This window comes from Haliotis rufescens, unplaced genomic scaffold, assembly GCF_023055435.1.
Source record: "Haliotis rufescens isolate VD_foot unplaced genomic scaffold, xgHalRufe1.0.p SCAF_5, whole genome shotgun sequence".
NCBI classification, from domain to species: Eukaryota; Metazoa; Mollusca; class Gastropoda; order Lepetellida; family Haliotidae; genus Haliotis; species Haliotis rufescens.
The window spans coordinates 25864911-25886745 of record NW_025964223.1 but is presented as its reverse complement, the minus strand read 5'-3'; the positions used below and the strand labels follow the sequence as shown (position 1 = coordinate 25886745).

The window sequence follows — 21835 nt, the reverse complement described above, 5'->3', positions numbered from 1 at the left end:
GCTCTAAGGCCAAACTGTTCACACACGTACAGGAAATAGCTGTTGAATGCTTAGTTATTTTAAAAAAATATGTAACGTTACTATAGAAGTCTATTGGAAAACATTTGGTTGTGTGTAACCTAAAACAATACCAATTCAGTCTCACCAGGTATCTCATCTAAATATGTTACCTCTCCCTAGCCGTGTTATAATATTCATAAGCCTTAACTCTTTGGTACAAGCGACCTTGCTCTCGTCCAAAAGAAAGACAATGACAGACGATGTGCTATAGAAACACACATGGCTAGGTCATGTATCTGTCGCACGCCTGGGTTTGTTTTGTGTGGGGTCAATGGAATCATTGATTTGAACCAAGGCCATTTTGGTGTGCACTTCAGACAGGAAGATACGACAAAGTGGCGGAGACGCGCATCAATGTTTTACAACACACTACCACTTCGTGATCTATACCGTAATAATGGCATTATTGAATTTGTAGACAACGCTGTTGCGGAGCCTAATGCCAGCCGTCATAAGTATAATCAAACAAACATTTCTAAAAACTAAGTCTATTTGGCAAGTTAGGTTACTGTCGTTTAGAGTGGACATTTCAGATCACGACGTGGCATCTACCAGGTGCCTACAAAGGATAGGCAGAGGCCTTCAGTAGGGTTGTAGATTGTCTTGACCGTGATGGTGATGGTGATGGTGTGCATTTGCTTACTTATCATGACTATCTTCATATCAAGGATCATTGTAAGACAACTGTAGTAGTTTTCATCTTGAAGAAATCCCGCAGGTAACAGACAGGACAAGTACAACATTCGAGTCTGGAGGACGGGAATGGCTAATCAACAACGATATCAATTATTTATTGTTTTTATGCTTCAGTTTGGAATGAGACCTTATCGTAATTGATAATAGAGTACCAAACAAATTTATATAAGTGTTTCCTTCCGACAACACCTCCACTGTTTTCTATGAGTGTCCTTTCCGTCCACGTGGTATTGAAGGTCACGGGTGAATACAAGTGCAAAATAGGACATAGCCAGACCCTAGACAATAAGTCAAAATGAACCCAATTCAAGTCTAGAATGATGTGGTAAGTCTAGATTGTCTCGGCGTTGTTCTGGGCTCGATATGGATTTTATATTATTATTTATTTACTTTGTGGATACATATTTTTAAATAATATCACTCTCAACTATATTTCTGGAACTAAATGTTAGTATAAATTGCAAGACATGACGATACATGGGCACATAACAGGGTTATAAAATCCAAGTTACGCGATTGTTTTTCGAACAAATAAATCGAAAAAGTAAACAAAAAAGATCTGGTAGATTGCATGTGTTATATTTAAAAATGGATATGCAATTTCACTTGGTGCGTCTTTCGGGGTACTTTCGCCGTCAGTGTCATAGGATATGATTGTAACACATCTATGTATGGGTCCAGAAAATACTGGAATAACCGTAACTTGAGCAGAAGGTACTAAAATAGCTGACGGCTGTACTGTGTTGTAAGGAAACTATCACATTGCATTTGACGAATATTATTACTAAGACTATAAACTGGTCGCACTGTAGGTTCACCAGCAAGGTTAACGCGTTTCACTTCGCCTGCAGTTTGTTTCCATTCAGTACTGAAGACCAATGAGAAGTCAGCCATCGCCTGCCTACTTGTTTAGGTGGACATGAGCCCAGTCCAACGTCCATGTTTCATTCTAGTCTACGAGACTGCGTATCTCTCATCGTATTATATACATCGCACAGTAAGACGAATCATCAGACAGGGAAGGGTGCAGTAAATTTAGAACTGCCGTATGTCTGTACACCAAGACATGTATGATGGCTTCATGAGGAAGGATTGCCTGTTTTCATGAATGATATCGGGACGTAATAAAAGGTAGCCAACGATCGCTCAGTCCAAGCGCTGCTCCATCCCACGACGACGCTTTCGTTATATTTAGCATCACTTGATTTTTCAACACATCCGTACTAACTGAAGACTAGTGGGACTCGCGTGGTATCGCTATTCACTGTGAAGAGTTGCGTCCCTTGGGCGCACAAGACTCCTTGGACTGTGATTTCGAATCCTGGTTCGTCCCGATTATGTGTCAAGGTTTGTCAGCACCGTACCCGTGCTCGTGGGTTTCACCGATATAGTAAACATCTGAGAACTGCATCACTTCGAGCCTTCCTCCCACGTCAAACTGACACCCCGTGATATAACTGGAATACTGTTAAACGCGGCGTTAAAAACCCAACTATTAACTCACTCACTGTAACACTGGTGTCGTGTGCATCAAGGAATTTAATTTATATCCTTCACTATGCTACTTTAGTACTTTGAGCCTTTGAGTATAAGTATTAGGAAAGACAGTATCGGACAACACAAGCACCTTCAGACAACACAGACAGCGTCGGAAATTCTGAAAATGAAGAATCAATTCTTGAACAATCAGACAGACAAGTTATTTTCTAAATTATTAATAAACATATTAATGAAATTGTAGGAACCATGTGGCGTTACAACGGGGTTACGCGCTACAGGCAGACACATGTATGCCTTCATGTTCGGCCACTGGGAGGGGCTCCTTCAGTGCTGTTGCAGGCTCACACTAAGCTGATGACAAATGTTTGACAGGCCGCGGACACAAGCGGCAAGTGGAAGACAGTTGACCTCGGACACGTGTCAGAGCAATGGTGATACATTAGAGCAGTTGTATTATAATGACTTTGTAGTGTAGTGTTTGCTGAGAGGATAAACGTCAATAATGGATGTCTACTTTTTTGTGGTATTGATTTGTTTAAGGATTTTTCTTTCGGAACTTTGGCTCGCTGGCTACGACTCACTCCCTCTCTCACTCCCTCATTCACTCACTCCCTCATTCACTCACTCAGTCACTGAACCATCTACCTGTCGATTATAAATGTTCCCTCTGTAAGAGTGGTTTATTAGGTGACTACCTATGCGTTGAATCAAACACGCGTTTGTCTAACAGGGAAATAACATAAGAATACCATATATACTCACCGGCAAAAGAAACGCGAACCATAGAAACATACAGAGACGTATTTTACGTAAAGAAGAGATGTTTCCGATGTGTACCGATTAATGACGAAACTAACAATCATACACGTGTCTTTATTCTTATCAGATATGCTACACGTGATTTCTAAACTTTACACGCTGATCCTGCACGAGACAAATGGTGCATCTAGAGTCATGGAAATGACGTCACATGGGATACGTTCATTAGCGTCGGTTCGCACAACATACCAGAATTTTGTTTTGTGCATCGAACCAATCTAATATCTCTTGAATGTGAGTAATACTTCATATATTAACCAACATGTATTTGCGTATCTTTTGTCGATGAGTATACATCAAGTTATACTGACATTTCTCTTAACACTGGGAACTTGACAAAGACCCTATCACATAATGTACATCCGCCGCGACTCACGAGACGGCGTTATGTAGTGGGCGGAGTGTGTGTCGGTACCGGAGACGTTACCGAGTCTTTTTATTGCCGCAAACCTCATCGACCCATATCGCCGTCACAGTTGCTGATTACACGACAACGTCGACAGGTGTGGTGAAGGCTGGATACTTACCTGATATGCCAGACAAGTCTCAGATGTATTGATTTGACCATTTGTGGAATATCATAAAGAAGTACTGTTTTTGCATATCTTTCTCCAGGCCTGATTTGTTTAGTAATATGAGGTGAAATGGGGTTTAACGTCGCGTTCATACAATACTCTACTCCAACTCTGACTCCATCCTTAAAGCTGAATGATTCATTTATGTAGTTTTTAATTTATATATTTTAATTATTATAATTAACTAGGAATTGATGGCATTCTGTATTCTGTATATTCGTGAGGGACATTTAACGTATTGATGTTTTAGAATCAATAATACAAGTTGATGATGAGTTTGCATCTCTGATTGATGTTCTACGCGGTAGTCTGAACTTTCTTCTCGTTTTATATGCAGTAAATAGAAAAGGTACAATGACAACAAAGTACCTTTTCACCTCACAATAGTGCGTTTATAGCAATGCACATGGCAGCCATTTTGTTTTATACTAAGGTTGCATTTATCTGTTTTATTTATCCCTGGTTCCCCGAGAGAGTGACCCTTTGTGTCATCCTGGCTGGTCAGAATTGTACAATGACCACTGGCTCACAGCTGGAGTGACCATGACCATGTGACCATGTGTTTAGCCGAAAATGTGAAACATGAAATATCTTGTAAGGCGGTCAGTTTGTGCGTTAGCTTCATTGAATTTACTTTAAGAATAGTCATATTAGTTTACAGAAATAACTTGATTAAAATATATTTTCTAATACGAAATTGGTGTCATAAGAAAGCTATGACACTTGGGTAACTGGTTGACTCAGTTCACTCCAATGTTAATAATGACACGCAGGTATTGCTGTGTCAATATTGCTGTGACGATTCATGCACACGGTACGTGTTGGGGATATAGCCTGAGATTATCCAATCATCGGCTAGATGTTCCCAGTACCCTATGGGCGAAGATACTGTTAGTGATCATTTTCTAATTTGAATAATAGGCTTAAATATCGTTATTTCTGACGCAAGATTCCATCGAGATAATAATGCTATTACGTTTGCCGTCTAATTTTAAGTTGCCATGGTTACTAAACAGTTCCCAAATGAAACACCTGGTGCACGACGAAGTAGAAGATTTACGCTTTCTGTCACAGATGAAAAGTTCAAACATGAAGGGGTGATTTGACGAACCGTAGTGTGAACGTGCTTCACCTTAAGCTGTATGAAGTATTGGGGATGTTAGCTGGGGTTGTGTTGGGGGGAATTTCCAAAGCTCTATAACAATGCACCAAATCCCTTTCTCGAAGATTAACCGTAATCCGCAATGGGGCAGGATACGTTCACCTTTTAGCGAACACCTCGTATCATTAACTTGTTGAGTGTGATCCATGAACAGGTGCTCATCACATGATACGAATCGTACAATTAACTGATCTTTTAGCAGAGATTTCTTATGATTATGTTTTTTGTGGCTTTTGTTCATGTTCGCGCTGATTTATGTCCACAGAATTGCTGACATCAGCGTACATCAACACACCTCATTTACCTTCGCCAGTATTCTGTTTGATTTTCACCTCCCTAGCGTGTGTTAGGTTCGATATAACTACAGGCAGTAGCAAGCATTGAATGCATGTAGCAATGTCGCAGGGTAGGCCACTAGAATTCCCAACGCTCATAATATAATGTAACTACCTGCATGGTCACACAAAGAGACATTGAGTTGGTTCGAATTCGTGTTAAATCTCCAAGGAAATCGTTCTGAAGACCTCCCAAGGTTATCGTATCTTTTGATACATTTTAAGGATTTCTATATATATATATGCATTTAGACACCTACCTCGTCCATGTCAGATGTTGGTAATTTTTATATGGAAAGTTCCCCCTGTCTCCAACATCTGAAATGGAAGAGGTAGGTGTCTAAATGCACCGTAGTCAGTAAGGACCTCTGAGCCCAGCTCATGGGGGAGAGACATGTTTCTGAAACATAATTAATTAAGGAACATTTTGAAGCAATTCCACGCATACTGTATCAATGGAGATATTGTTTTTATCGAAATATCCATATTAGTTTCTCTTTTGATTGATGTAGGTTTCGCCAAGGAAGCGGTCCGTCATATCCTGATCAATCCCATTCATTCAATCTCATTCAAATCAGATCTAAGATCTAAGAGACATTTCTTTACGGTTCATGTCAGAACGACCTTTCAACCGACCATTCAGAGCGTCGCTTACCAAACCGGGGCAGTAACAGTAAGAATACGTTTTCTAATCATACAACCTCGAAAAGGCAAACACAGGATATTCCGAAAGACAGTTACCAGCTGTACAATTTTGAATGCTAGACATCGTCTGTCTTTCGCTTCAATGGGATAAACATTTGAAACGAAAGGCTTTTCATAGCCCGTGGGAAGTACTTTTATCTAATCATACGTTACGTAAGATTTTTCTCTTTGTTCAGTTTTTTCAAATCGAGAACTGTGTCAAAATATTTTTCAAGCCTAATCTGAAATGGAACCACCATTTTGAAACTGGTGCCGTAAAGCTGGAGAAAGCTGCTTTCTGATTGGATAATGTGGAGCTTCCTGTTAGTCCATTCTTTGGTCGGTCAAAGTTTGTCAAAGGTCTTTCTGACGAGAACTGTGTCATCATATTTTTCAAGCGTAGTCTGAAATGGAAGTCGCCGGGTTGAAACGAGTGCCGTAAAGCTCGAGAAAGCTGCTTTCTAATTGGCTGATGTCGACTTCTTGTTAGTCGTTTCAGTGGTCCGTCAAAGTTCGCGAAAGGTCGTTCTGACGTGACCCGTTATTGGATGTCCTCAGATCTTTGTTTAGCGGCAGCGAGAACTTAGATCTGATTGTAATGAGATTGCCTCTCACATAATTTGACCGTGAAAAAATGTCACGTTGTCGCATTGTTGCCCTTGGGTAAAAGTCACACCAAGTACTCAAAAAGAGACAATGTTACAAATGTCGCTTTGTCGCGTTTTGGTTAAGTTTGACCCTTTTTGTTTGTTTTTGTAACGGTGATAACGCGAGAATGTCCCTTCTAGGATCCCATATTAAGCTGGTACGCCATGATATATACCGTCCAAGGTTGGCATTTAATCCCAGCTGACTGGCGTCGCCTAATCAGTCTGTTGACATTAAGTCTCCTTGTTCCAATTTTTTTGTGGCATTATCGAGTCTTACCAGACAGAAAACGGTCATTGCATAACAGGATCTGGTCCCGGTCGTTGGAATCGTGTCAGAACACCCTGTAGCTGTGCAGAAGGTTAGGGAACAAAGCCCGTGGGGGTTGGCAGTCACAGTGTCACGGCATTATCAATGGCTGTTTATACAGATTGTCACGGCTTTTGAGTTTCGATTTCTTGGGACCTCGTTTCTTCTCATTTAACTTTTTATTGTGTACAGATCTGGTCAATAATGGAATAGCCATGTTTTTTGTCACCGTAAATCAAACCCAAAGGTGAAGAGTGTTTGGTTCACATGATGTTTGTAACTAGGACTTATAAAAGGTTTAGTGGTACGAAGCTTATCAATATTCCTGCGGTTCCTGGGTTACACCCATTGTTGCCTGGCTATTGCGTCAGTAGGTTGCCTATGTTGGCTGGCTTTTGGTGGATGACTGAGTTGGTTAGTTGCCTTGGTTGTCTTTGCGGATTACCTACTATTTTAAGGGGTGCATGTCTTGATAATTTTGCTTTGGTTTTTAAGGGATACATGTCTTGGTTGTTTAGGGGTGCATGTCTTGATCCTTTTCCCTTGGTTTTTAAGGGATACATGCATTGATAATTTTGCCTTGTTTTTTGTATGGTGTACATGCCTTGATCATATTGTCGTGGTGTTTATTGGGTGCTTGTGTTGCCATTATTGTCTGTGGTGCCATCGTCTATGGGGTGCTTGCCTTGCCTTGGTTTTAAAAGGGTGCTTGCGTTAGCAATATAGCTTCTGGAGCCTTCGTTTTTATGGGGTTCTTACGTTGCTCGTTCTTCCTTTGTTTTCATGAAGTGCATATCTTGATGACATTGCCTTGGTTTTTCTCGGACGCTTGCGTTGCTTATGGTGCCTTGGTTTGGGATGCCTAGTAGTACCGTTTGCTACGTTACATTGATTGTATAGGCATTTTCGCGTTCGTTTGCTTCTTGCTCTGCCTTTGTTGCCTATATCTTGGTTCGGTTGCCTAGTTTGTCTGTAATTGACGTTACAAGAATCCGAATAGAATGGAATGGCTATGTAGACACTTCCTGCAGTATGTATGTGAAGTGATGTGATGTAGTGTCTTTGATTATTACGATGGAGCACTGAAGAACGCTGCCTGCATTTCATTATCTGCTTGTCTGCATTGTGCATCATCTGAATCACATGAAGGCCCTACCATTTCCTTGAGACGTGGTATTCATTAGAAAATACAAGGCAAGTAGGGACAAGATTAGCTTTCGTCTCATTGTAGTATCCTCGGATTTCCATGTTCCGGACTGGTGTATGGTTACCTTCCTTATCAGCGGCCAGTGATGTCGGATTTGGTCATAATCGTCTCCTATTGCTTTCCTTCGAGACCGTGAGTTGTATAGTTATCAGCCGATCATACGTCACTTCCTGTTCCTATCTCGCCTGAAGTAACCAATGAGATCCCAATGGGGCCATTGACCTACGTGCACTGAATACTACATTAGTTGATGTGGAGGCCGAGCGGTCATTTGTATGGATGACCATACTATAAGAGATTACAGATACCGAACATAATTGATTTTTCCCAGTGGGTTTTATAAACATTTATAATTGATCAACCTTTCAGATGACCACAATTTATTAATCAGTAAATGCAAACCGATTGCAACAGTGTTTTTTCATTCATACATTCGGTTTCACGCTGTAATTAAGCCCAATGAATAGAACATGTTGTATCTTTTCCCGATTACTACTGAGTTCTGAGTAAAAAACTTTTCGAACAACGATACAATGATAATTTTTGCAAAATTTCTAATGTACGTGTTCTCAACACACACAAAAGTATCAATTAGGTCACTCTTAGATAAATATAATGTAAATGTATTTTGTACCATGGGTCAAATGGCCTTATACAAATAAATCTGTCTGTCTGTCTGTCTGTCTGTCTGTCTCTTGGGTAAGATGTTAAACTCTACAACTTAAGTAACTGGTCGTGACGAAGAAGAGGAATTAGGAGGAGAACAAAAAAAGAAGAAGAAGGAGTAAGAAAATTAGATGACGATGAAAAGGGAGAAGAGAAGGAGGTGGAAAAGGAGAAGACAGATGGGAAAAGGAGGGGAAGGCGAGGAAGAGGCGAGGAAGATAATAAAAGGGGGCGGGAGAAGAAAATACGAAGGGTATTTAATTATATAATTTGAACGAAGAATGTGGAGGAGGAGAAGAAGGTGGAGGTGGGGAGGAGATGGGGAAGAAGTTTGTAGGACGTGAAGAAGGTGGGATGCAGCAGGTGAAGGTGGAGGACGAGGAGAAGGTGGAGGAGAAGAAGGAAGTGGAGAAGATGGAGCAAAAGAAGGAGGTGGAGAAGGTGGGGCAAAAGAAAGTGAAGAAGGTGGAGAAAAAGAAGGAGGTGGAGAAGCTAGAGGAAAAGAAGGAGGTGGAGGAGAAGAAGGAGGTTTAAAAGGTGGAGGGAAAGAAGGAGGTGGAGAAGGAAGTGGAGAAGGTGGAAGAAAAGAAGGAGGTGGAGGAAAAGAAGGAGGTTTAGAAGGTGGAGGGAAAGAAGGAGGTGGAGAAGGAAGTGGAGAAGGTGGAAGAAAAGAAGGAGGTGGAGGAGAAAAAGGAGGTGGAGGAAAAGAAGGAGGTTTAGAAGGTGGAGGGAAAGAAGGAGGTGGAGAAGGTGGAAGAAAAGAAGGAGGTGGAGTAGGTGGAAGAAAAGAAGGAGGTGGAGGAGAAGAAGGAGGTTTAGAAAGTGGAGGGAAAGAAGGAGGTGGAGAAGGTGGAGGAAAAGAAGGAGGTGGAGAAGGTGGAGGAAAAGAAGGAGGTGGAGAAGGTGGAGGAAAAGAAGGAGGTGGAGAAGAAAAAGGAGGTGGAGGAGAAGAAGGAGGTTTAGAAAGTGGAGGGAAAGAAGGAGGTTTAGAAGGTGGAGGGAAAGAAGGAGGCGGAGAAGGTGGAGGAAAAGAAGGAGGTGGAGTAGGTGGGGGGAAAGAAGGAGGTGGAGGATGAGGTGGAGCAGGAGAAGGTAGAAGGGAATGTGATGAGGAATGGAGAAGATGGAGGAGAGGGAGATGGAAAATGTGGAGGAGAAGAAAGAAGTGGAGAAGGTGGAGGAAAAGAAGGAGGTGGAGTAGGTGGAGGAAAAGAAGGAGGTGGAGCAGGAGAAGGTAGAGGAGAAGGTGGAGGAGAAGGAGGTGGAGAAGGTTGAGGAGAAGAAGGAGGTGGAGCAGGAGAAGGTAGAGGAGAAGGTGGTGAGTGGAGAAGGTGGAGGAGAAGAAGGAGGTGGAGCAGAAGGAGGTGGAGGAGGAGGAGAAGATGGAAGTGAAGCAGGAGAAGGTGAAAGAGGAGGTGGAATAGAGGGAGTGTAAACGGTGAAGGGGAGAAGAAGGTGGAGGAGAATAATGAGGAGATGGAGGTTGAAGAGAAGGAGGTGGAGGGGGTAGGAGAAGGTGGAGGAGAAGGTGATGAGGAGTGGAGAAGGTGGAGGAGAACATGGAGGTGGGGGAGAAGGAGGTGGAGAAGGTAGAGGACGAGAAGGTGGAGGAGTAAAAGGTGGAGCTGGAGCAGGAGAAGGTGGAGGAGAAGGAGGTTGAAGAGAAGAAGGAGGTGGAGGGAAGGGGAAGGTGGAGGGGGAGCCGGGGAAGAAGATGGAAGGGAGCAGGAGAAGGTGGAGCAGGAGAAGAAGGAGGAGAAGGAGGTCGAAAAGAAGAAGGAGGTGGAGACGGTGGAGGGGAGGAGAAGGTGGAGGAGAAGGAGGTGGAAGAGAAGAGGGAGGTGGAGACGGTGGAGGGCAGGAGAAGGAGGTGGAGATGGAAAAGGAGAGGGTAGTGGAGATTGTTTAAGTTACGTAGGGCATTAAAGGCGAAATTAATTTCCAACAGCGTTGTTACAAATTGTACATTTTCCTTCACAGTTTCAATAGTGAGCCAAATGTTGGAGTGCGTGAGTGAGTGAGTATGGCGTTTCGCCGCTTTTAATTATCAAAGCGACCAAATCAATTTCTATAATCGTAAGAATTCTCGACTAAAAGCATGCGACTATATCATAAGCATGTGTTTATGAAATACATACCAAATGATGATGATACCAGGCTTTCGCTAAAAGATGAGCGTATCCTGCTCCACATGTAAGCTCATGTCACAAACACATGCAGAGGCAAGTCAATAGTTGGCATTGTCACTGATGCGTCAAGTTTGGAAAGGTCATTCACATGTCTATCATGAAGCCTTTTGAAGGCTTTTCTGACTCCTTGAATCTTTGAACCTGGATCAAACAACTTTTGAGCAAAGCTCTTTGAAATCTTCGTAGAAAGAGCATGATCGATTGTATCTCAAAAGTTGTAAGTTAGTGGCACCAAAGCTGAAGCTGCTGGAATATTGCTTCACGTAGACCGAAAGTTGACTATTGGAAAGTTGAAGTAATCCCTCTTTTCATACAGTCTTGTGGATAGTTTTTTACTATGAATCTTTATAGCTAGATCTAAACGAATCAATGGATTGCAGCGTATCAAAAGTATGTTTTCTCCTCTATTTGTAAGAACCATGCGGGCATACTGTTGTCTAATTGGAACTTCGAAATGCTGTACCATTTGTGAACTCTTGTCATCACTTCTCAGATGCTATTATATCGATACAACAATAGTTGAAATAAATACCTTTTCCGAAACGCAGCGATTGATTAATGCCATTTGAACCAATAATGCTTGTGTTAGATCGCCGCCATGTCGTTTGTCGTTTGTCACCCGAAAGTATTTCAAGACAAATGTATGTTTTAAAATTAAAACGTCTCTTCAAAACCTGAGCAATAAATGTCATCCGTGCAACCACGTATTATTCAAATTCCAACTCGTCTTTTGAAAGAAAACAAACGTATGCATGTCGATTTATTGCTGAATCGGGATATTGAGATAGGATGGATTTCCCACTTCCCCCAAGGAAAACATGCGAATGTTGGTCAATCAATTCTGCTAATCTTCTCTGCGATTTTCACACTGAGATAAATGAGAAATCAATATGCACTAAAGAGATTAGTCAATATCGTCACAACCGCTTTCACTCATAATGGGCAGGATATACGTGCCTTTGTGGTACATAACAAACTGTGTTCAAATGGCTGCTTTCTGCTAACATATGTACAACAATAGATATCCATATTTGAGTTTCTTTTTTAAAATAAACAACACCAACTGATGTAATGTTGCCTAGGGATCGTCGTCATAACAGCCTGCAGGGATCTATGCCGATATTTCTTCACTCTTGATATCTTTGGACTGCCACAATGTAATCTGAATCATCTGGACGTCATCCCTTAACATGTTAAAAATATTAATTCCGTGTTAAATATGTCATCATCTGTGTTTCGTTAGCCAAAGTTGCTCCCTGCGTTATCAGCATACTTCATCACAGTTTCATCACAATGTTTACGTCATAGAGCCAGATCAACATCCCCGTGCTTCTGTGTTTCATCAGTCATATACGTCATAGAGCCAGAGCAACATCCCCGTGCTACTGTGTTTCGTCAGTCATATACGTCATAGAGCCAGATCAACATCCCCGTGCTACTGTGTGTCACCATAGTCATATACCTCATAGAGCCAGATCAACATCCCCGTGCTTCTGTGTTTCATCAGTCATATACGTCATAGAGCCAGATCAACATCCCCGTGCTACTGTGTTTCGTCAGTCATATACGTCATAGAGCTAGATCAACATCCCCGTGCTACTGAGTATCAGAGCTAGATCAACATCCCCGTGCTACTGTGTTTCGTCAGTCATATACGTCATAGAGCCAGATCAACATCCCCGTGCTACTGTTTTTCGTCAGTCATATACGTCATAGCGCTAGATCAACATCCCCGTGCTACTGAGTATCATCAGTCATATACGTCATAGAGCCAGATCAACATCCCCGTGCTACTGAGTTTCGTCTGTTATATACGTCATAGAGCCAGATCAACATCCCCGTGCTACTGTGTTTCGTCAGTCATATACGTCATAGAGCTAGATCAACATCCCCGTGCTACTGAGTATCAGAGCTTGATCAACATCCCCGTGCTACTGAGTATCATCAGTCATATACGTCATAGAGCAAGTTCAACATCCCCGTGCTACTGTGTTTCATCAGTCATATACGTCATAGAGCCAGATCAACATCCCCGTGCTACCGTGTTTCATCAGTCTTATACGTCATAGAGCCAGATCAACATCCCCGTGCTACCGTGTTTCATCAGTCAAAGAGCCAGATCGCCAGATTCATATTTTAGCATGAAGTGTTATCGGCGTTCAAGGTCCCTGTACTAACTCACGCGCTGGGGATAAAAAAAATAACTACCTCGAGGTAATCAGGTGTTTCAAGATAACAGAACCTGGTTCTCGTGGTGGGTTTGCTCGTCATTTAAAATCACCAAACGTAGTTTATGTTGCCCTTTAAAGTGATGTCACTTTTGGCTTCCATGTGGAAGTGTAGTCAGTGTATTACGCGATTCGGAACTTGATGAAGTCTAGATTGAACCCCATTTCACCCCCACTACATCAGCTATGTTTCTGTGACATTCAGCAGCGATATGATCCATGCCAGCCAGCCAGGCCCCTAGGACTGGCAGTTTATACTCACTGGATACTTAGTTTATCAACATGTCATATTGTTACCTGTAGACAGTGATGGATACTTTACTGCTTACATTTTCCACCGTGGTACCCTCTAAATTGTTGATATAGGAATGTTTGAATAATGTGTTCCGCCCCGAGGTTTAGCTACGTGAACAGAATACTGTTTGTGTAGTAACATTCGACCAATGTTTGTATATACTGAAACAAAATATACAGACATGTTAGTGAAGGAAGCTACGTGCTTACTTCAACCAGACACTAGGTGACCAGTTAGCATCTGGCATGTCTATAATGCATAAACAAAGGCTTGTCATCATAGGTATACACACAGTACCAATGCCAAACCAAAATAATTCCCGTTATATATGTTCCACTATTTCATTCTGTCAGTTTAATTCCCATTTACATTTGTTCTGCTGTGTATTTCTGTCAGCAAATCTCCTTTAGGTTCAGTAAACTACGGTTATAACGAACTCAAAGGGACCACTAACTTTAGTTCGTAATAACCGTAGTTCGGTATAAGCATATATACAGTATACATGTATATACAGCAAATGGCCTGGACTAAGAAATAAGTTCGTTTTATCGGTCAGTTCGTTATAAGCGTGTTCGTTATAAACGTAGTTTACTGTATGTTCCTTTATTTCTTTCTCAGTATAATCTCCTTTATGTATGTTCCCTTATTTTTTTCTGTCAGTATAATCTCCTTTACATATGTAGCCTTATTTCTTCCCGTCAGTATAATCTCTTTTATGTATTGATGTTTCCTTATTATTTTCGATTTGTTTTTGAGTGAGATATATTTTATTCAGTGGTATCCTTTACAAATGTCATATTTCTGCGGAGTTAATTACCTGAAGTAAACGTGTATGTCAGATTGTCATTTCTCCCTCATTAACATAACAGGACGTGGTATAAATGAAATAATGTTAATGTGCGATCCATAACGCGTTCATTTCTTGTTGGTTTTCTGAGATCTGCGTGTGTTCAATCCGTTTCTTCTTGATTAACAACGTTGTATTACATACAGTCTACAAGGTGTCATGACATTGCAGGTTTATGGCGGAGTGTTACCCTGGAATGTTTTTCGGAGAATGTCATACGACTCCGGGTTACAGCTTTTAAGGCGTTGGTTAAGTTTCTAAACGATTTATGGTAGACTTGGGGGGATATTTCCAAACAATTGGAATAACGTTGTTTTTTTTCTTTTACAACTTTATGTTAGACTGCGACCCATGCACACATGACTATAGAGAGCGATACCCTCATTGTCGCCCTAACAAAGGGTTGGAGCACCATTGTCAACCATAATTTACAACAGAGAATCGCCTACGTTGTGTTTTATAATCTAGCCAGCAAAGCTGAGAACCTTATCTCTTCAAGACAAACAGGTGAAATGGGGTGTAATGCTTTCAAGATTATTGTACTTATATGGCGACGTGCATTTGTCTTTTTGTATGACGCAGCCGGGGATCGAACCGCCGACCTTCCGCTCTCCGGGCGAAAGCTATATCCACTAGACCACAGAGGCGGTCGATACAAACAAAACATGACAGTAATAATCATGACTTTTTATTCGCTCATTTATCACTTATATAGCAAAGCTTTCGCAATAATTATCAATATTGAGATTTCTTAATGAGCTCACATCTCGAATTCCTCCGCGTTTCAATGACGGTGCATCATCTCGGAGTCTGACGTCACAGCTGTATGGTCTCGTTACCAACTTACACTTCCGACGTGGTGATTCCATCAAAATGCAAAGAGGCTTTGGGTAAATGGTCTTTTGTCTTAACACAATTGCAAGTCTATTCTTCCGAACACAAGGTAACGTTTTTAATGGCGTGTTCATGAAGTAATCTCTTGGTAATGACGACCCAACGTCCAGAGGGACACTCGAGAGTACCTTCTGAAAAGATTGACATTAAATTCTTAAAACATTGACTTGCTGCCATTGTTGGCCGGACTCGCCGGTATGAAGTGATGTGTTCACACAATGCAAGTACGATGGTGGATCTATATGTGTAGATGTGGCTTCGTACATTATTGAGGTTGTGGCTAACGTTGTGGTGGTTGAGTACGTCGATGTGGTTGAGTAGGGCCTCTGTGATTGATTTTGCTGGTAATTCGTGACAATGAATATTCCTTTATGTTCTTAGCCATGTTTTAGAAATGGTCCTTTTCCATGATATGCACATGTGAAGATCCAGTTTTAATTGGTCCTCAGCCACCCATGCTTGTCGTAAGAGGTGACTAGCGGGTTCGGCTGGGAAGGCTTGCTGTCTTGGTTGATGCCTGTCATCGTATCCCATCTGCGTACATCGATACTCATGATGTCATTCACTGGATTGTCTGTTTCGGACTCGGGTATTTACAGACCGCCGTCACAAACCTTGAATATTGCTGAGAGATGGGTTGTAGTAGCATTTTCATTAAGGGAAAAGGTGGGCCAAGAACAGGACTATTTTCACCCAGCTATAGATACTTACAATCGGGTTAACGCCCTTCAGTGGGCGCATGTTGTTTTACACCGTGGTCAGGAGTATTCATGCTCCAAGTGATTGAAAACATGAGCAACAGTCAGGGCAGTTATGGCACAAAACCAGACAATGACACATCGTAGCCACCCGATCCTCATTAGACGTCTCTTACGACAAGCAAACTGCTCTATTCTGACCCGGTAACCCAACTTGACATACATTTGTTTCTGGAATACACTGCTTAAGAGATTTACATTGTTGAAAATGGTTATGGGACACATGTAGCCTCGAACTACGCCATCAGACAAGAGGTGGTGTTACTTAATTTACTGATCCGTCGACCAAGCATTAAAAAATGTGGTATGACAAATGTTTCTTCCGTCGAGTCTGTTGATAACTTGCTGCTATAAACCCCATGAGAATTCACTATAGGAAGGACCTCGTCAATACTCCAAGAAGTTCGTGTCTTTCAATTCATGTTTTACCTTTACTCTGTTGTCCTCACATTTAAGATATCATTTAGAAAAATGCCTTTGGAGTTCGCATGTTGTTTTAACAAAACATATTTTAAACGTATCAATAAAAAAATCCTTGCATACTCATAGGTAAACCATGCGCTCAAATATGCGGCTGACTTTCACACGGCTGATGTTTCTAACACGCATATTCAGTGTGTGAGTGAGTTTGGTTCAAACTGTTTTCAACAGTATTTTAGTTGCCACACTTATTCGTAGACGAGGCATTTTGGGTGTGTGAGCAAGGCGTGTTGTTGTAAATAACTTGATATGAATTGGCTTATCCAATGAGGATTTGAATTATGAATGTTGGTAATTTCGTGTGTTGGTTTACGAGCCGTTACGCGTTAATGTCTAGCTACAGGACCAACAGGTGGTAGCCTTGGTGAATACATGCCTCGTGGACGATTGTAAGACTCCTGTTGTGGGACCATTAGTAACCGTAGATGCACTGCTGGTGTCGATACTGCGGAATATTTGATTCCACCCCACGCCAAGTTGGCGTTCCGCCAGTCTCAACGTTGTCCGTTGCTAAGCGTGACTACCGTCATGGGCGTTGTCTGACAATATGAATGGGTTTCCTTGAATGCTTAACGCCTCATCAGCATTCTTGCAGCCTTTCTGTCAGTATGACGTCGTGGCAGCATGATGTGTGGAGACGTCCCAGACTAAAGCTGTACACAAACCTAGGGTCTTGATCGGGAAGCGGGACCTGGCCGATTAACAGACGTTACCTTGTTTATTGTACTTTCAAGGTTATCTGTCTTCAAAAGTTATTTCTTCGCTATCGTTGCGCAAAGCTTAGACATTGCTGGTAACGATACAATATATGTAATTGCGCCTATGACGAGTCGTGGGTCTGCTTAACGTTGTATCAAAACCCTTTGTATAGTCAAAATATGTACATAAACTGTACATACTAAAACCTGATCACCAAGGAACCTCTGACTTTCACTCGTTACAGACTGAAGAGACATCATAGGGACTTGTAGCGATAGGATCAGTTCGCAAGCTAATAGGCTATCAATATACTTGTTTTAACAGTCTACCTAATGAAGCTGTTATATCGACGCAAGAACAGTTGGGCGACCAATAATGAAGATTCTGGAACCCATTAAGTTCCACAGATTCCTGTCACAACAGTTTCTAAGTGCCAATCGAAGACTTCAAAGACATCCCGGAAATGACCAGCAGTTACCTCACGTGTGTATTTCCGAATTGCAGTGCTAAGTGTATTTCATTTTCGTCTTGATGTCCGCGAAAGGTGTCTGGGATACACCTTTTAATACAAGGACGTGGGTGACTTTACTAAGGCTGGGCTAGTTGATACAATCTAGGCTTTTGTTGGCCTGGTTGACATTTTGAGTTTCTTTTTACCCATTTGATGTACTTTGAGCTTCGATGTAGAAACATTCGATGTAGTTTTCTGGTTTTGTAGGACCAATTTATGCATTCTTAACTTTTGTTAAACCATTTGATGACTTGAAGCTTCTGTTCGACCACTGCTTCCGCGATTCAAATTGGACCCTGCAATGTCGGATATAACAACAGACAGTGATTACTAAAGTCCCTGGGGCGCCGCGATTCGATGTGTGGGGTTGCGTCCCTTGGGCACGCCAGAAACCTATGATTGTGGGTTCGACTCCCAGTTCGCCCCGATTATGTTTCTAGGTTTGTCAGCACCACATCCTTGCTCGTGGGTTTCACCGAAGTGGTAAACGTCTGAGACCTGCATCACTTCGGGCTTTCTTCCCACATCAAGCTGACACGCCGTGATATAACTGGAATACTGTTAAAAGCGGCGTTAAACCCAACTCACTCACTCCTTGGGTTTAAGTCTATTTCAGAACCCGTGGCAAGATCTGTTCCTCAGTTATGATTACGCATTTGAAGCTGATTAATCTCGTGTCACAGCTGGAGCCAGGGGATACAATGAAGATACCGCACACATAATGACAGACGGAAATGGTCTACCGTGGTCTTTTGTATTTCCGACCCTGTGGGTCACGTCTGGCGCTGTTGTTAATAGGTGGCACAGAGTGTGAAAGTGTGTCACACAAGCAGACACATAGCAACGTCTATGTCATTCCGCTATATGACTTTTGGATGGCATAGCAACCACGTTATTATTGACAAGTTCAATCACACAGCATGTTACAGAAGACATCCGTCAAGATACTTACAACATACAACCACCCTTACCCCTGTGGGAGATCTTGGTTCAAATGTATCACAAGAATTGAAATAACATGATTATCCTACTCTGGCATGAATGATACATAGTTGATTCCACAAATCAGGACTGGCAGTGAAAGTCTCATCCATGTATATAACGTCTTCAGTCTCTACAGCTCACGGGTGTGCATCAGTCGCAAAGACCACCATCCTGTCTTCATCACCATCTATAAAAAGCAAGAACCTGTCTCCGTCAAGAGTTTCTGTCCACTTCTCCTCCAGTTCAGCATGGGCACGGCTCTGTGGCAGTGTGGGCACGGCTCTGTGGCAGTGTGGGCATGATGTGGCTTCTATGTCTGTGGCAGTGTGGGCATGGTGTAGCTTCTATGTTTGTGGCAGTGTGGGCACGGCTCTGTGGCAGTGTGGGCATGGTGTAGCTTCTATGTTTGTGGCAGTGTGGGCACGGCTCTGTGGCAGTGTGGGCATGCTGTGGCTTCTATGTCTGTGGCAGTGTGGCCATGATGTGGCTTCTATGTCTGTGGCAGTGTGGGCATGCTGTGGCTTCTATGTCTGTGGCAGTGTGGCCATGATGTGGCTTCTATGTCTGTGGCAGTGTGGGCATGATGTGGCTTCTATGTCTGTGGCAGTGTGGGCATGATGTGGCTTCTATGTCTGTGGCAGTGTGGGCATGCTGTGGCTGCTATGTCTGTGGCAGTGTGGCCATGATGTGGCTTCTATGTCTGTGGCAGTGTGGGCATGATGTGGCTTCTATGTCTGTGGCAGTGTGGGCATGATGTGGCTTCTATGTCTGTGGCAGTGTGGGCATGATGTGGCTTCTATGTCTGTGGCAGTGTGGGCATGATGTGGCTTCTATGTCTGTGGCAGTGTGGGCATGCTGCGGCTGCTATGTCTGTGGCAGTGTGGGCATGATGTGGCTTCTATGTCTGTGGCAGTGTGGGCATGCTGTGGCTTCTATGTCTGTGGCAGTGTGGGCATGATGTGGCTTCTATGTCTGTGGCAGTGTGGGCATGATGTGGCTTCTATGTCTGTGGCAGTGTGGGCATGATGTGGCTTCTATGTCTGTGGCAGTGTGGGCATGATGTGGCTTCTATGTCTGTGGCAGTGTGGGCATGATATGGCTGCTATGTATGTGGCAGTGTGGGCACGATGTGGCCTCTATGTCTGTGGCAGTGTGGGCATGCTGTGGCTGCTATGTCTGTGGCTGTGTGGGCATGATGTGGCTTCTATGTCTGTGGCAGTGTGGGCATGATGTGGCTTCTATGTCTGTGGCAGTGTGGGCATGATGTGGCTTCTATGTCTGTGGCAGTGTGGGCATGATGTGGCTTCTATGTCTGTGGCAGTGTGGGCATGATGTGGCTTCTATGTCTGTGGCTGTGTGGGCATGATGTGGCTTCTATGTCTGTGGCAGTGTGGGCATGATGTGGCTTCTATGTCTGTGGCAGTGTGGGCATGATGTGGCTTCTATGTCTGTGGCAGGGTGGGCATGATGTGGCTTCTATGTCTGTGGCAGTGTGGGCATGCTGTAGCTTCTATGTCTGTGGAGGGCGCTGTCGAGGGATTGATGGGATGGAAGTGGAGGTGTGTCCTGTAGACCGTACTTGAGCACTTCGTCCTGGTAGAGGGCTGGCACGGGCAGGGTCGGTTCTTGTCCGGCTCGTTTCCTCATTGTGCTGATGAACGTGGCACGGGTTGTGTCAGCTGACGAATGGCTGTGTTCACTGTGACTCTTCACAATGTCAACGACTGTCGTGCATTTCCCTGTACACGTCTTAATTGCGCATCTCCAGTGAACACATACTTTCCTAATCTTGTTCTTGCAGTAGAGGTGATGTTGAAAGAGTTCTTGGGGCGTACCTCTCTGCGATGTTACAAAGTCAACTTTCTGCAAACCTGTCATGTTTGAGACAAATTCAGATATCCCTGCCAATATATACACCATTTAGTGAAAACATATAAATTTAGAAAACTCAACATTGTCGTGAGAAGCTGAAGTGAGAACTGTGGAGAACTTACAAATTTAAGTTGTTTTCATGATAGAGTGCTTAATTAGTTCAACCTGCACCAGTAGAAAATATATCCGAGTAGATCAATTATTAACATTAACTTCAAAGGTCTTTATTTACAAGGAGTGAGTGAGTGAGTGAGTATGGTTTTACGCCGCTTTTCGCAATATTCCAGCAATATCACGACGGGGAACACCAGAAATGGGCTTTCATTTATAAGGATCATAAGTACATAGAGGGTTAAGTCTAGTATGACTGGTCCACTACCACCTCAGGGAAATATCATATGTTTTGATAAACCATCTCTACTCCACTATCTAACAACTGGGGTGTCTGACAACTGGGCTGTCTGCCATAAGGGGTATGACCCGCCGTCCAGCTGTAACAGGTGGTGTGTTCCGATGTCCCTGAAACAAAGTTTGATTGGCGTCGTCGTAATGGTATACCTTTATTAGACTTACTACCCTCTGTGTATCAGGACAGCTGTATATTAGTACTGACTCGTTTACTGTCACTGTTGCTAACTTGAGTACGTTCGCCTGACAGACGTATCTCACGGTGTGAGTTCAACATGTATCCGCTCACTTAAAGCTTTAATACTTTATTTTATTGCTTAGTGTCCAGATATCCTTGAACTTCAGTTTGGTTTCAATGCACCTTACTGCAATCGGTCTGTCTATTTATGTTTTATCTCAAGCACACAAGTACGTACGCTATTTAGATAACTGAATGTTGTTGAAGTGTCGAATCGTTAAAGACCCGGTTTCGATTCTCCATTTCTGTACAATTTGTAAATCTTGTTCTTTGTCTCACCCAGCTGGAATATTGTTAAAAGCGGCGTTAAACCAAACTGACTTGCTAAGTGCATATCAATCTTTAAAAGCAGCTCTGCCAAAATACTTCTTTACACTTATGCTCCTCAAGATAAAGTCATTGATATTTAATTCAAATATTTGAAGAACGAGATGGTGTGATCAGACCCCACCGGTCTCCATGCAACTAAAACATTGCATCCCAACACAACGGTGAGACACGGCTTGTTTGACAACCATTCATCGACAGCATCCTCTAATCGATACTCATAGGCGGTACACTTAGGTAGGTCTTACATCCGTCATTCCTTGCCCGTATCCAATGGTAACCATGGTCATCCAGCTTCTATAATCAAATGTACCTTGAGAATCATTCCATATGCGATTACCTGTGTAATTGGGACCTCTTCCTCTAGTTGAAAGATTGTGTTCAATTAAGACGACTGCAGGATGCTAGACGTCAGCGTAACAGAACGTCGTCATCCTAAACGTC

The 21835-nt window shown here is 42.7% G+C and overlaps 2 protein-coding genes across 2 annotated transcripts in view; both read left to right on the top strand.

The window, feature by feature from the left end:
- Positions 1 to 21835, top strand: part of LOC124110851 (globin C, coelomic-like) — a 51629-nt gene that overhangs the window by 6963 nt on the left and 22831 nt on the right. The gene's annotated exons all lie outside the window — the stretch shown is intronic.
- Positions 8980 to 10096, top strand: LOC124112347 (protein PXR1-like). The gene is made up of 4 exons (XM_046472422.2): positions 8980 to 9189; positions 9283 to 9375; positions 9481 to 9618; positions 9863 to 10096. Exons 1-4 carry the CDS (start codon positions 8980 to 8982, stop codon positions 10094 to 10096), a joined length of 675 nt encoding a protein of 224 aa, XP_046328378.2.